Below are 13,276 nucleotides of genomic sequence, written 5' to 3'. Positions count from 1 at the left end.
ATCACAATAATACTTTATTAGCCAAGTATGTTTTGCAACTTACGAGGAATTGCATTTGCCACGTCAGTCATACAAATAAAAAGCAATGGAACGCACAAAACATATTTTAACATAAACATCTACTATAAACTACAACATACCCCCTGACTCCCATGGCTATCTGGGCTACACTTCTTCCTACCTTGCCTCCTGTAAGGACTCTATGCCCTACTACCAATTCCTCCGTCTACGCCGCATCTGCACCCAGGATGAGGAGTTCCAAACCATGGCATCGGAGATGTCCTCATTCTTCAGGGAACAGGCGTTCCCTCTTCGACTATAGATGAGGCTCTCACCAGGGTCTCTTCTATACCCTGTAACTCTGCTCTCACTCCCCATCCCCCCACTCGTAACAAGGGCAGAGTCACCCTTGTCCTCACCTTCCACCCTACCAGCCATCACACACAACAGATAATCCTCCAACATTTTCACCACCTCCAACTGGATCCCACCGGTGGCCACATCTTCCCATCTCCTCCCCTGTCGGCCTTCCACAGAGACCGCTCCCTCCTTAACTCCCTGGTCAATTTGTCCCTTCCCACCCTTCCCACCCCCTCCCCTGGTACTTTCCCTTACAACCGCAGGAAATGCCACACTTGTCGCTTTACCTCCCCCCTTGACTCCATCCAAGGACCTAAGCAGTCTTTCCAGGTGCGGCAGAGATTCACCTGCACCTCCTCCAACCTCATCGATTGCATCCACTGATCTTGGTCTCAGCTGCTCTACATCGGTGAGACCAAGTGTAGGCTTGGCGATCGCTTTGCCCAACACGTCCGCTCAGTTCGCACTAACCAACCTGATCTCCCGGTGGCTCAGCACTTCAACTCCCCCTCCCATTCTGAATCTGACCTTTCTGTCCTGGGCCTCCTCCATGGCCAGAGTGAGTCCCACCGTAAATTATTTCGCTTGGGTAGTTTACACCCCAGCGGTATGAACATTGGCTTCTCCAATTTCAGGTAGTCCTTGTTTTCTCCCTCTTATCCCTCCCGTTCCCAGCACTCCCATAGCCTCCGCCCCTTCCTCTCTGCTCCCCCCCCCATCCCCTCATCACTCTGAAGAAGGGTCTCGACTCGAAACGTCACCCATTCCTTCGCTCCATAGATGCTGCCTCACCCACAGAGTTTCTCCAGCATTTTTGTCTACCTTCGATTTTTCCTGCATCTGCACTTCCTCTTAAACTTAACATAAACTTCAATCACAGAGACTCCTCCACATTCCTCACTGTGATGAAGGCAAAAAAAAGTTCAATCTCTTCCCTTTGCGCGGTCGGGGGTCTCGAGCCCTCTGTTTATGGGACGATCTTGACTTCCGTAGCCAGCGGCATTTTGCCCTCCACGTCGAGGCGATCAGCTCCTGCATTCGGGGGGATGTCAGCTCCCCTGCGCCGGCAATCGGACCCCATATTGGGGCTGGTCGAACCTTCCGCGACATTGGAGCTCCCGACGCCCACGGCCTCTCACGAGACTGCGAGCTCACGATGTAAAGTCCGCAGGCGCGGTTGGAGCGATCCCAGGCAAGGGAGCGACTCCGATGTTAAGTCCATGCCTGGGGCCCAAAGTTAGTCCAAGGAGACCTGCAGGTCCATCGAAGTTAGGCCTCAGAGCGACCAGAGAATATGATCCGAAAATTAATCGCATCTCCGGCAAGGTAAGAAAATGAAAAAAACGTTTCCCCTCCCCCCCCCTCCCCCTCCCCTACATAAAACAAATTGGAGAACATTTACACAGACTTTTAACATGCACTAAAAATAAAAAAAAGATGAAAAAACAAAGACTGTTGGCAGAGCTGCCAATCGTGCGGCGCCCCCTGTTGGACTCCTTTGCGATTAGTAAGCTCAACAGTGCTCTCTTTCTACCTAATGATTCAGATTCAACTTTAATTGTCATTGTGCAGTGTACAGTACAGAGACAACGAAATGGGGGGGGGGGGGGGGTGATTGGCAATCACCGAGGTACAGTGTTGAGTAGTGTGACAGCCGCAGGGAAGAAGCTGTTCCTGGACCTGCTGGTCCGGCAACGGAGAGACCTGTAGCTCCGGATGACCGGATTAAGCGCATGGCGACCGGATGGTAGGAGGGTAAACAGTCTATGGTTGGGGTGAGAGCAGTCCTTGGCGATGCTGAGCGCCCTTCACAGACAACGCTTGCTTTGGAGAGACTCAATGGAGGGGAGTGAGGAACCGGTGATGCGTTGGGCAATTTTCACCACCCTCTGCAGTGCTTTCCGGTCGGAGACAGAGCAGTTGCCATACCATACTGTGATGCAGTTGGTAAGGATGCTCTCGATGGTGCAGCGGTAGAAGTTCACCAGAATCTGGGGACACAGATGGACCTTCTTCAGTCTCCTCAGGAAGAAGAGACGCTGGTGAGCCTTCTTAACCAGAGTTAAGGTATTGTGGGTCCAAGAGCGGTCATCGGAGATGTTGACCCCCAGGAACCTGAAGCTGGAAACACGTTCCACCTCCGTCCCGTTAATGTGAATGGGGGTGTGCGTGCCGCCCCTAGACTTCCTGAAGTTAACAATGAGCTCCTTGGTCTTCTAGGAGTTAAGGGCCAGGTTGTTGTCAGCGCACCATGCTGCTAGGAGCTGGACCTCCTCCCTATAGGCCGACTCATCGTTGTTGCTGATGAGGCCAATCACCGTTGTATCATCTGCATACTTGATGATGGTGTTAGTACCATGTACAGGTGTGCAGTCGTAGGTGAAGAGGGAGTAGAGGAGGGGGCTCAGCACACAGCCCTGTGGAACACCGGTGTTCAGGGTGAGGGTTGAAGAGGTGTGCTTGTCTAACCTAACAGACTGGGGTCTGTTGGTTAGAAAGTCCCCCAGTATCCAGTTGCAGAGGGAGGGGTCGATTCCCAGGTTACCGGGTTTGGTGATCAGTTTAGAGGGTATAATGGTGTTGAATGCTGAGCTGTAATCGATGAACAGCATTCTTACGTAAGTGGCTCTGTTGTAGAGGTGGGAGAGAGCGGAGTGAAGTGCCGTTGAGATGGGATCCTCCGTACTCCTGTTCTTGCGGTAGGCAAACTGATAGGGATCCAATGTGGGGGGTAGGCAGCCTTTGAGGTGTGCCAGGACCAGCCTCTCGAAGCACTTGGTGATGATGGGAGTAAGTGCAACTGGGCGGAAGTCGTTGAGGCTTGCCGCAGTGGAGTGTTTTGGCACCGGCACAATGGAGGTGGTTTTAAGGCAGGTGAGGACAACTGCTTGGGCAAGTGACAGGTTGAAGATGTCAGTCCAGACGTCTGTCAGCTGTGCAGCACAGGCCCGGAGGATGCACCCGGGGATGCCGTCAGGGCCAGCAGCCTTACGTGCATTAGTCCAAGCATTAATGATGTTCCAAACAGTTGAATTTGGTAAGCCTGAGGTTTGGCTGATGTCTCCAACAGTTTTATCCTTGTTTCTCAGTCTCATAATGGCTTATTTTACTTTCATTGGCACAACTTTGGTCCTCATGTTGATAAACAGCAATAAAACTTTCCAAATGTGATGGAAAGCCTGGAGAAAAGACTAGGTGCTGAGAGCTCTCTTATACCATGCATTAAGGAGGCACCTGAGCAATTACAACCACCTGTGAAGCCATGTGTCCCAAACATTATGGTGCCCTGAAATGGGGGGACTATGTATAAACACAGCTGTAATTTCTACATGGTGAAACCAAAATGTAAAAAAATACCCTTTAATAAAATCTGACAATGTGTACTTCCACATGTGATTATTTTCTATTACAAATCTCAAATTATGGAGTACAAAGGCAAATAAATAAATCATGGGTCTTTGTCGCAAACAATATGGAAGGCATTGTATCTCTCTCTGTGAATAAAGGAGAAAGCTGACCTGTCTGATATTATCCCAGAACCACCCGAACCTATCATCATTCCAAAGAAGTACAGAGATGTAGCAAATGGCTCTTTCCATGTATCATCACACACCAGGTCCCACTGAAATGGAAAAAAAAAATTTTTTATTCAAACGTATGCAAACATTTATTCAAAAATTATTCAAACGTAAACTGGAGTAATTCAGCTGAACCGGCAGCATCTCCGAAGAGAAGGAATAGGTGATATTTCGGGTCGTGACCCGTCCTCAGACTGATAAAGTCTGTTTGAGGAAAGGTCTTGACCAGAAACATCACCCATGCCTTCTCTCCGGAGATGCTGCCTGTCCAGCTGAGTTACTCCAGCATTTTGTGTTTATCTTCAATTTAAACCTGAAGAACCTGTAAGTTATTTCTTACACATTCAAATGTGTGCTCTTATTATGCAAAGTTGTGAGCAACATTTGACTACTGAAACAATAATTTTTACAATCTTTACCATGGACATCTGTCTCTTTACATAGAGTCTTGGAGTCATAGAGTGATACAGTGTGGAAACAAGCCCTTCGCCCCAACATGTCCCAGCTACTCTAGTCCCACCTGCCAGCATTTGGTCCATATCCTTCCAAACATTTCTTTACATGTACCTGTCGAACTGCTTCTTAAATGTTGGGATAGTCCCTGCCTCAACTACCTCCTCTGGCAGCTTGTTCCATACATCCACCACCCTTTGTGTGAAAAAGTTACCCCTCAGATTCCTATTAAAAATGTTCCCCTTCACCTTAAACCTATGTCCTCTGATCCTCGATTCACCTACACTGGGCAAGAGACTCTGTGCATCTACCTGATCTATTCCTCTCATGATCTTATACACCTCTATTCAATCACCCCTCATCTTCCTGCGCGCCAAAGAATAGAGGAGTTATGCACCTGCACTCCTAGATCCCTCTGATCTACAACACTTCCCAGAGCCCTACCATTCACTATGTAGGTCCTGCCCATGTTCGGCTTCCCAAAATGCAACACCTCACATTTTTCTACATTAAATTCCATCAACCATTCCTCAGCCCACTATGCCAATTGATCAAGATCCTGCTGCAATTTTTCAAAACCATCTTCAGTATCTTGTATCATCTGCAAACTTGCTAATCTTGCCGTGTATGTACTCATCCAAAACATTGATATAGATGACAAACAGTAATGGACCCAGCACCAAATCCTGAGGCATACCACTAGTCACAGGCCTCCATTCCAAGAAGCAACCTTACACCATCATCCTTTGGTTCCTCCCACGAAGCCAATTTTCCATCCAATCAGCGATCTCTCCTTGGATCCCATATGATCTAACCTTCCAGAGCAGCCTAACACGAGGAACATTGTCAAATGCTTTACTGATGCTATAATGCTATAAAAATAATATTTTTACCGCAATTATTGTACCTATTGGGTACAAGCCTTCACTTGGTTTCACCTATATAGAGCAGTTGACACCTGGAACAGTGGATGCAGTAGATGAGGTTGGAGGAGGTGCAGGTGATCCTCAGCTGCACTTGGAAAGACTGCTTGGGTCCTTGGATGGAGTCGAGGGGGGATGTAAAGCGACAAGTGTGGCATTTCCTGCGGTTGCAAGGGAAAGTACCGGGGGAGGGGGTGGGAAGGGTGGGAAGGGACGAGTTGACCAGGGAGTTATGGAGGGAACGGTCTCTGTGGAAAGCAGAAAGGGGAGGAGATGGGAAGATGTGGTGAGTGGTGGGATCCCGGTGGAGGTGGCGAAAATGTCGGAGGGTTATAAGTTGTATGCGACGGCTGGTAGGATGGAATGTGAGGACAAGGGGGACTGCCCTTGTTACGAGTAGGGGGATGGGGAGTGAGAGCGGAGCCGCGGGATATAGAAGAGACCCTGGTCAATTTGTCCCTTCCCACCCAAACCACCCTCTCCCCTGGTACTTTCCCTTGCAACCAGGGGCGGAAAGCACGGGGGGCCAGAGGGGACACGTCCCCTCCATGTTTTGAGAGGTGGGGGACATCCCCCCCAAGTTTTTGTAATCCGGATTTTAAAATCCGGTGATCATGGGCGCCGATTGGAGGAGAGAGACGTCGATCGGCAGGTAATGGTGGCGGGACATGATTCAGCATGATGATTGGAGGAGGGAGGAGTGGGGGGGGACTGAGGATAGAGTTCGGTGATTGGAGGAGGGAGACGTGGCACAGACCTGAGCTTCATCCGCAGCAAGGATCGATCCCGGCCGGCTCTCCGGCGCTGTCCTGTCCCCTCCCGAGTACCCCCCCCCCCACCAGAGAGGTCAGCAGCAAAGATCCTCCGCTATAGGATCTTTGGTCGGCAGTCAGACGGGCCAGCATAGAGAAACCGCTAAACCCAGATAACTGCCTGTCCCGCCAGGTGAGCTTACAACCCTTCCTGGACTTGCGGGAAATATGGCCAGCGTGGAGAAGCGCGCTGGTGTCCCGTCAGTCCAGACAGGGCTGTAGTTAACCCGGTGAGACAGGCAAAGTTGAGCTGCATTTAGCGCTGGATTGAGCCTCCGAAGCCTCGCGCGCGCGTGTGTGTGTGAGTGTGCGCATGCACGCGTGGCCGCCAAAAGATTGTGTCCCCCGTCCCCTCCATGTTTTGATAGCGAGTTCCGCTCTTGCTTGCAACCGCAGGAAATGTTACATTTGTCGCTTTATCTCCCACCTCGACTTCATCCAAGGACCCTCGACTTCATTCAAGCACCCAACGTTCTATTCTGGCACATGGCTTAGACCTTGTCAAATAGATCACTTCCAGCGGCTTGTGATCTGCAACGAGTTTGAATTCAATGCCGTACAAGTGTGCACAGAAGCTTTCACAGGCCCACACTAGTCCCAGTGCTTCTTTCTCTGTTTGAGAATACCTTCTCTCCATGCTGGTTCAAGATCGACAGGCATATGCTATGATTCTGGGTCCATCTGTATGTGTCTGTACAAGCACTGCTCCTAAGCCGACCAGACTAGCATCTGCTATGACTTTTGTTGGTGCAGCTGGATCATAATATCCAAGGGTTTTTGCACTGATCAGACTCTGTTTCAGTGATTAGAATGCCTGTCTCTGTTCATTACAAAACTGGAACGGTACCTCTTTCCTGGTCAACTTTCTCAGCGGATCTGCCAGTGTAGCAAAATTTGGAATACATTTTCCACAGTAAATGACGAGTTCTATAAAACCTCATCTCGGTTGCATTCTGAGGTTCACGTGCATCTGCAACAGCTTTCACTTTAGCCTTGGCTGCGTTTAGCCCTTCACTTGTGAGTCTGTGTCCCATGAAATTCAGTTCAAGACTATGGGGCAGTACATTGGCCATAAAGTTGCTGCCTAAAATTGCAAGAGACCCGGAATTTATCCTGAATATGGGTGCTGTCTGTATGGAGTTTGCTCCTTTACCCTTTGATCACATGAGTTTTCTCCGGGTGCTCTTATTTCCTTCCACATTCCAAAGGTGTGCAGGAACCCTTTTCAGACCCAACCCAAAACGTAATATTTTCTTTTTGTCCAGAGATTCTGTCTGACCTGTTGAGTTACTCAGGCTTTTTGTGTCTATCTTCAGTTTGAACCAGCAACTGCAGTTCTTTCCTACACACACGATACTATACGATAGAACTTTATTAATCCAAGGAGGGAAATTGTGTGTGTGTGTGTATAGTTATATATGACCTGGGTGTCATGGTACAACAGTCATTGAAAGTAGACATGCAGGTGCAGCAGGCAGTGAAGAAAGCAAAAGGTATGTTAGCATTCATAGCATAAGGATTTGAGTAAAGGAGCAGGGAGGTTCTACTGCAGTTGTACAGGGTATTGGTGAGACCACACCTGGAGTATTGCGTACAGTTTTGGACTCCAAATCTGAGGAAGGACATTCTTGCCATAGAGGGAGTACAGAGAAGGTTCACCAAATTGATTCCTGGGATGTCAGGACTTTCATATGAAGAAAGACTGGATAGACTCGGCTTGTACGCGCTAGAATTTAGAAGATTGAGGGGGGATCTTATAGAAACTTACAAAATTCTTAAGGGGTTGGACAGGTTAGATGCAGAAAGATTGTTCCCGATGTTGGGGAAGTCCGGGACAAGGGGTCACAGTTTAAGGATAAAGGGGAAATCCTTTAGGACCGAGATGAGAAAAACATTTTTCACAAAGAGAGTGGTGAATCTCTGGAACTCTCTGCCACAGAAGATAGTTGAGGCCAGTTCATTGGCTATATTTAAGAGGGAGTTAGATGTGGCCCTTGTGGCTAAAGGGATCAGGGGGTATGGAGAGAAGGCAGGCACAGGATACTGAGTTGGATGATCAGCCATGATCATATTGAATGGCGGTGCAGGCTCGAAGGGACGAATGGCCTACTCCTGCACCTATTTTCTATGTTTCTATATATTCATATATAAATATACACCGTGTTGTTTTCTCGTTGATACCATTGTTTACAGAGTACTATGTTTACATATTCTGTTGTGCTGCTGCAAGTAAGGATTTTATTGGGACATGAGAGAATAAAACAATCTTGACTCTTGACCTACGTCGCTAATGTGTGAGATAGAACTAGTGTACGGGTGATCGGCGTGGACTCGGTGGGCCGAAGGGCCAGTTTCCACGCTGTATCTTTAAATTAAACTAAAACACTAAAATTAGAGGAAATCTAAAGAAGGGTCTCTACCCCGAAACGTCACCCAGTTTCTTCTACCCAGAGATGCTGGCTGCTCCATGGAGTTCCGCCGCACACTAAAGCATGGAATAGTCTTCACCCTACTATAGGTAACCAACCAGAAGCAATTCAATTTATGGTAGCTCTTTTTTCCCCAAGAACCCTTTCTTGTTTAAGTCCAAGTCAAGAGAGTTTTATTGTCATGTGTCCCAGATAGGACAATGAAATTCTTGCTTGTTGCAGCACAACAGAATATGTAAACATAATACAGGACAGGAGATAAAAGTTCACTGTGTCCATATACCATAGACCATATATATATACACAATAAATAAACAGATAAAATGCAATAGGCTGGTATTTTTCAGAGTTTGGTGGTGGTGTTTAAATTCTGTTTAAATCCCATTTCGAATATTTTTGGAGGACCAGGAAACCAAGCAGCAAGAGTTGCTCCAGGGAGTTACTCGAGCTCCAGCGAGTGAGTCTGCGTTGGTTTTCAGCGGTCGCGGCGAGTGGATATTGAAGTGGCGGCGCTGTTGACAGCTGCGGCTCGCCTGCAGTCCGTTTGTTTTTACTTTTTGTGTTGTTTTCTTTTGTCTTGTTTTAGTTACATTTTAGTTTATTAGACTACATGTTTTTTTGTCTCTTCCTTCGGTGGGTATGCGTCTCTTCTTGTCGTATCCCCTTTCTCTGCCTCCGTCTGCCAGGACTTACCAACGCGAGGCTAGCCGAATTCGGAGCTGTGGCGGCGTTCCGGCGTTCCGGTGGTGGTGGTCCGGCTTTGGGGCTGAGGCGGCTTTCAAGCGGCAGCGACCTGAATTCGGAGGCTCGGCCGCGGGCCCGGTGGATGACATCGTCGGGAGCTCGCAGGTCACAGGTTGGTGACCTGTTTTTCCGGAGCTCCCGCAACTACAGCTGCATTCGCTGGACTGGAGGGTGGCATCTTCGGCAGCATCTACCACCCCGGGCCACGGAGCTTGAACCGGCCCGTTCGCGGAGCTCGGTTGAGCCGCGGGACTTACTCACCATCATCCGGCGGGGTCACAACAACGGAAGCCTGGATCGTCTCAGCGCAGAGGGAGAACAAGGAGGGAAGAGACAGAGACTTTACGACTTTTGCCTCCATCACAGTGAGGAGGTGCCTGGTGAACTCACTGTGGTGGATGCTAATTTGTGTTTATTGTATGTTTTGGTATTTATTATTATATGTATGACTGCAGGCAACGACATTTCATTCAGACCGAAAGGTCTGAATGACAATAAAGGAATCCAATCCAATCCAATGGACAGGAATGGCAGCCAGATCTCCCACCATGCCAAGGGAGGGAGAAAGTGGCCGACGCCGACCAGTTGCAGTGGCAGTGCGCATGTGCAGGGAGGCACATGCGCACAACCACGGCCAATGATGTGCTGGCCAAAGATCCTCGCATTAGGAACTTTGGTGCTGGTCGTAGTTGTGCGCATGTGTAAGGCAGCCGGCCGTGCCGGCGGACGAGGAGCGGGCAGAGACCCGAGACACGGACAGTGACAGACAGAGAGAGAGAAAGATAGAGAGGAGGTCCGCTCAGAAAAATCGGTGTTGGACTTGGATTATTGCCCAGAAAGACACAAAAAGCAGGAGTAACTCAGCGGGTCAGGGAGCATCTCTGGAGAAAAGGAATAGGTGACATTTCAGGTAGAAACACTACTTCAGACACATATTCCTACACATGCATTATTCTCCAACTCATTTCCTTCTGGATTCCTAGTAAGACGCAGGTTGGGAAGAAGTGTTGTCAAGGTAGATGTGGCTGGCAGTGGATCTGTAGCAGAAGTGCATTAGGTTTGTCTCCTGAATCCACGCAGGACCATGCATCAAATGACATGATGTTCATTTCATCAACATTACCATTAATGTCCCCGCTGCCCTCGAAATCATTATCTCTGACACCTCTCTAATTTTTTCATCTCTGTCTCCATCTCAGGTGACAGAATATCCAAACACATCTGCTACACATCCACTGCCACCCACATCTACCTTTTATCTACACTTCTTCCCAACCTGCCTCTTACTAGGTATCCTGAGGTTCCTCCATCTCTGCTGCATCTACTCATGAGATGGGACTTGACATTCCAAGACATCTGAGATGTCCCCTTTCTTCAGGAAAAGTTGTCCCCTTTCCCCCTCGCCCACTTACCCGGCAGGTGTGGAAGATGCCCTTACCTGTGCCTCCTCCATTTCCTGCAATTCAGCCCTCGACCCTTCCCTCCCCAGACCAAACGAGGATGGTGTTCCCCTGGTTAAAAGTTCAGAAGTGATGGGAGCAGAACTAGACCATTCGCCCCACCAAGTCCACTCCGCCATTCAATAATGGCTGATCTATTTTCTCCTCTTAACCCCATTCTCCAGCCTTCTCCCCATAAACCCTGACGCCCAACTAATCCCAGTCTGTTCATTTGACCTCACCAGTCTCCGCTCCTGAGTCCAGCACTTTGTGCTCTCCATTCATGTCCCACTCCTTCCCCTCAACTCCTTCCGCCAGCTCTCTCCCGACAAGGTCCCCACACCCAACGTCACCTGTCCATTCCCCTCCCCAGATGCTGCCTGGCCTGCTGAGATCCTCCAGAATAGCAAGTGCAGGAGTAACTCAGTAAACAAAGTGCACACAAAGTGCTGGAGTAACTCGGGGTCAGGCAGCTTCCCCGGGAGAACACGGACAGGGGACGTTTCAGGTCGGAAGTATGAATCAAACCTCGGAGATGATGGTGGAGGTGTACTGGTCCTGACTGTAATCCCATCCATCCAAACACGGCTCCACTTCGATCCCGGACACGTTGAGGAGATCTGGGTCTGGAAACACCTCCGAGAGGTTCCTGATCACATCCAAGCGGTAGCGACTGCATTGGCTGTACTGGACTTGTGTTCCTGGCACCAGTGGGATGGTTCTGTTCATCCAGGCTTGGCTGAGGTTGAGATTCCCGGGAATCGAGCAGCGATGCTCTGGGATATCCCCGACGAAGATGATGCTAAACGGGGAGAAACCGTTGGGAATAATGCTGACAGTCAAGAGCAGGAAGATGAGTTTCTGAGCCGGTCCCCATTCCCCCAGGAAGGCTGTAATTTCATCGTAATCCCGCATGTTAGTTGCAGACGCGGCGCTAACTGCGCCTTGGTTCCGGAAGCCTGGAGGGCTTCAACCTTGTGGGTGGACCTGAAGTTGTTGAGCAGGATTGTTCTAAAGAAATGTATTCCCATTGCACGAATAATCCACCAGGTTCTGGAAACACCGTCCGTGTTAAACAGCAACACTTTCTGGTGGTAGTAACGGGGAAGGAACTCCAGATGCTGGTTTACACCGAAGGTAGACACTAAATGCTGGAGTAACCTAGCGGGACAGGTAACATCTCCGGAGTTTCAGGTCGAGGCCCTTCTTCAGGCTGAGTGGACTAGTTCTTCAGACTAGTAGAAATGGGGTGAATTAAATGGCATCGGGCCAAATCCCTTTTAAATATTACTAACAACAAACCTGTTTCTCTAAAGTCTGAAGTAAATTAAATGAAGAAAGAATTAATATGTATGCTTTGGTTCAGGATTTGTGGTTAACCATGTGACATCTTAATAACCATGTATCTCTGAAACAAGATTGCTCTGTTTAATTTCTCCTATAATATCTGCCAGTTGAACAAGTCATAACAAGAGGAATCGAATATAGGGACAAAGAGGTCCTTCTGCAGTTGTACTGAGCCCTAGTGAGACCACACCTGGAGTATTGTGTGCAGTTTTGGTCCCCTAATTTGAGGAAGGACATTCTTGATATTGAAACATAGAAACATAGAAATTAGGTGCAGGAGTAGGCCATTCGGCCCTTCGAGCCTGCACCGCCATTCAATATGATCATGGCTGATCATCCAACTCAGTATCCCGTACCTGCCTTCTCTCCATACCCTCTGATCCCCTTAGCCACAAGGGCCACATCTAACTCCCTCTTAAATATAGCCAATGAACTGGCCTCGACTACCCTCTGTGGCAGAGAGTTCCAGAGATTCACCACTCTCTGTGTGAAAAAAGTTCTTCTCATCTCGGTTTTAAAGGATTTCCCCCTTATCCTTAAGCTGTGACCCCTTGTCCTGGACTTCCCCAACATCGGGAGCAATCTTCCTGCATCTAGCCTGTCCAACCCCTTAAGAATTTTGTAAGTTTCTATAAGATCCCCTCTCAATCTCCTAAATTCTAGAGAGTATAAACCAAGTCTATCCAGTCTTTCTTCATAAGACAGTCCTGACATCCCAGGAATCAGTCTGGTGAACCTTCTCTGCACTCCCTCTATGGCAATAATGTCCTTCCTCAGATTTGGAGACCAAAACCTGTACAACTGCAGTAGAACCTCCCTGCTCCTATACTCAAATCCTTTTGCTATGAAAGCTAACATACCATTCGCTTTCTTCACTGCCTGCTGCACCTGCATGCCTACTTTCAATGACTGGTGTACCATGACACCCAGGTCTCGCTGCATCTCCCCTTTTCCTAATCAGCCACCATTTAGATAATAGTCTGCTTTCCTGTTTTTGCCACCAAAATGGATAACCTCACATTTATCCACATTATACTGCATCAGCCAAACATTTGCCCACTCACCCAGCCTATCCAAGTCACCTTGCAGTCTCCTAGCATCCTCCTCACAGCTAACCCTGCCCCCCAGCTTAGTGTCATCCGCAAACTTGGAGATATTGCCTTCAATTCCCTCATCCAGATCATTAATATA

At 48.6% G+C, this 13,276-nt stretch overlaps 1 protein-coding gene across 2 annotated transcripts in view; it reads right to left on the bottom strand.

Moving 5' to 3' along the window:
* Positions 1–13,276, bottom strand: part of LOC116978253 (solute carrier family 22 member 4-like) — a 267,313-nt gene that overhangs the window by 28,175 nt on the left and 225,862 nt on the right. The window contains exons 2-3 of one of the 2 annotated variants that reach the window (XM_033029254.1): positions 11,267–11,725; positions 3,879–3,982 (exon numbers count right to left, since the gene is read on the bottom strand). In XM_033029254.1, coding sequence (XP_032885145.1) covers positions 3,879–3,982; positions 11,267–11,653 — 491 coding nt within the window. In that variant the 5' untranslated portion in view covers positions 11,654–11,725. Of the gene's footprint in view, positions 1–3,878; positions 3,983–11,266; positions 11,919–13,276 lie in introns of those variants that run through there. The other variant, XM_033029255.1, reaches the window with a different exon arrangement.

The sequence above is a fragment of the Amblyraja radiata genome, chromosome 11, assembly GCF_010909765.2.
Source record: "Amblyraja radiata isolate CabotCenter1 chromosome 11, sAmbRad1.1.pri, whole genome shotgun sequence".
Taxonomy (NCBI): domain Eukaryota; kingdom Metazoa; phylum Chordata; class Chondrichthyes; order Rajiformes; family Rajidae; genus Amblyraja; species Amblyraja radiata.
The sequence above is the reverse complement of the archived record's forward strand: the minus strand, read 5'-3'. Positions and strand labels throughout refer to the sequence as shown.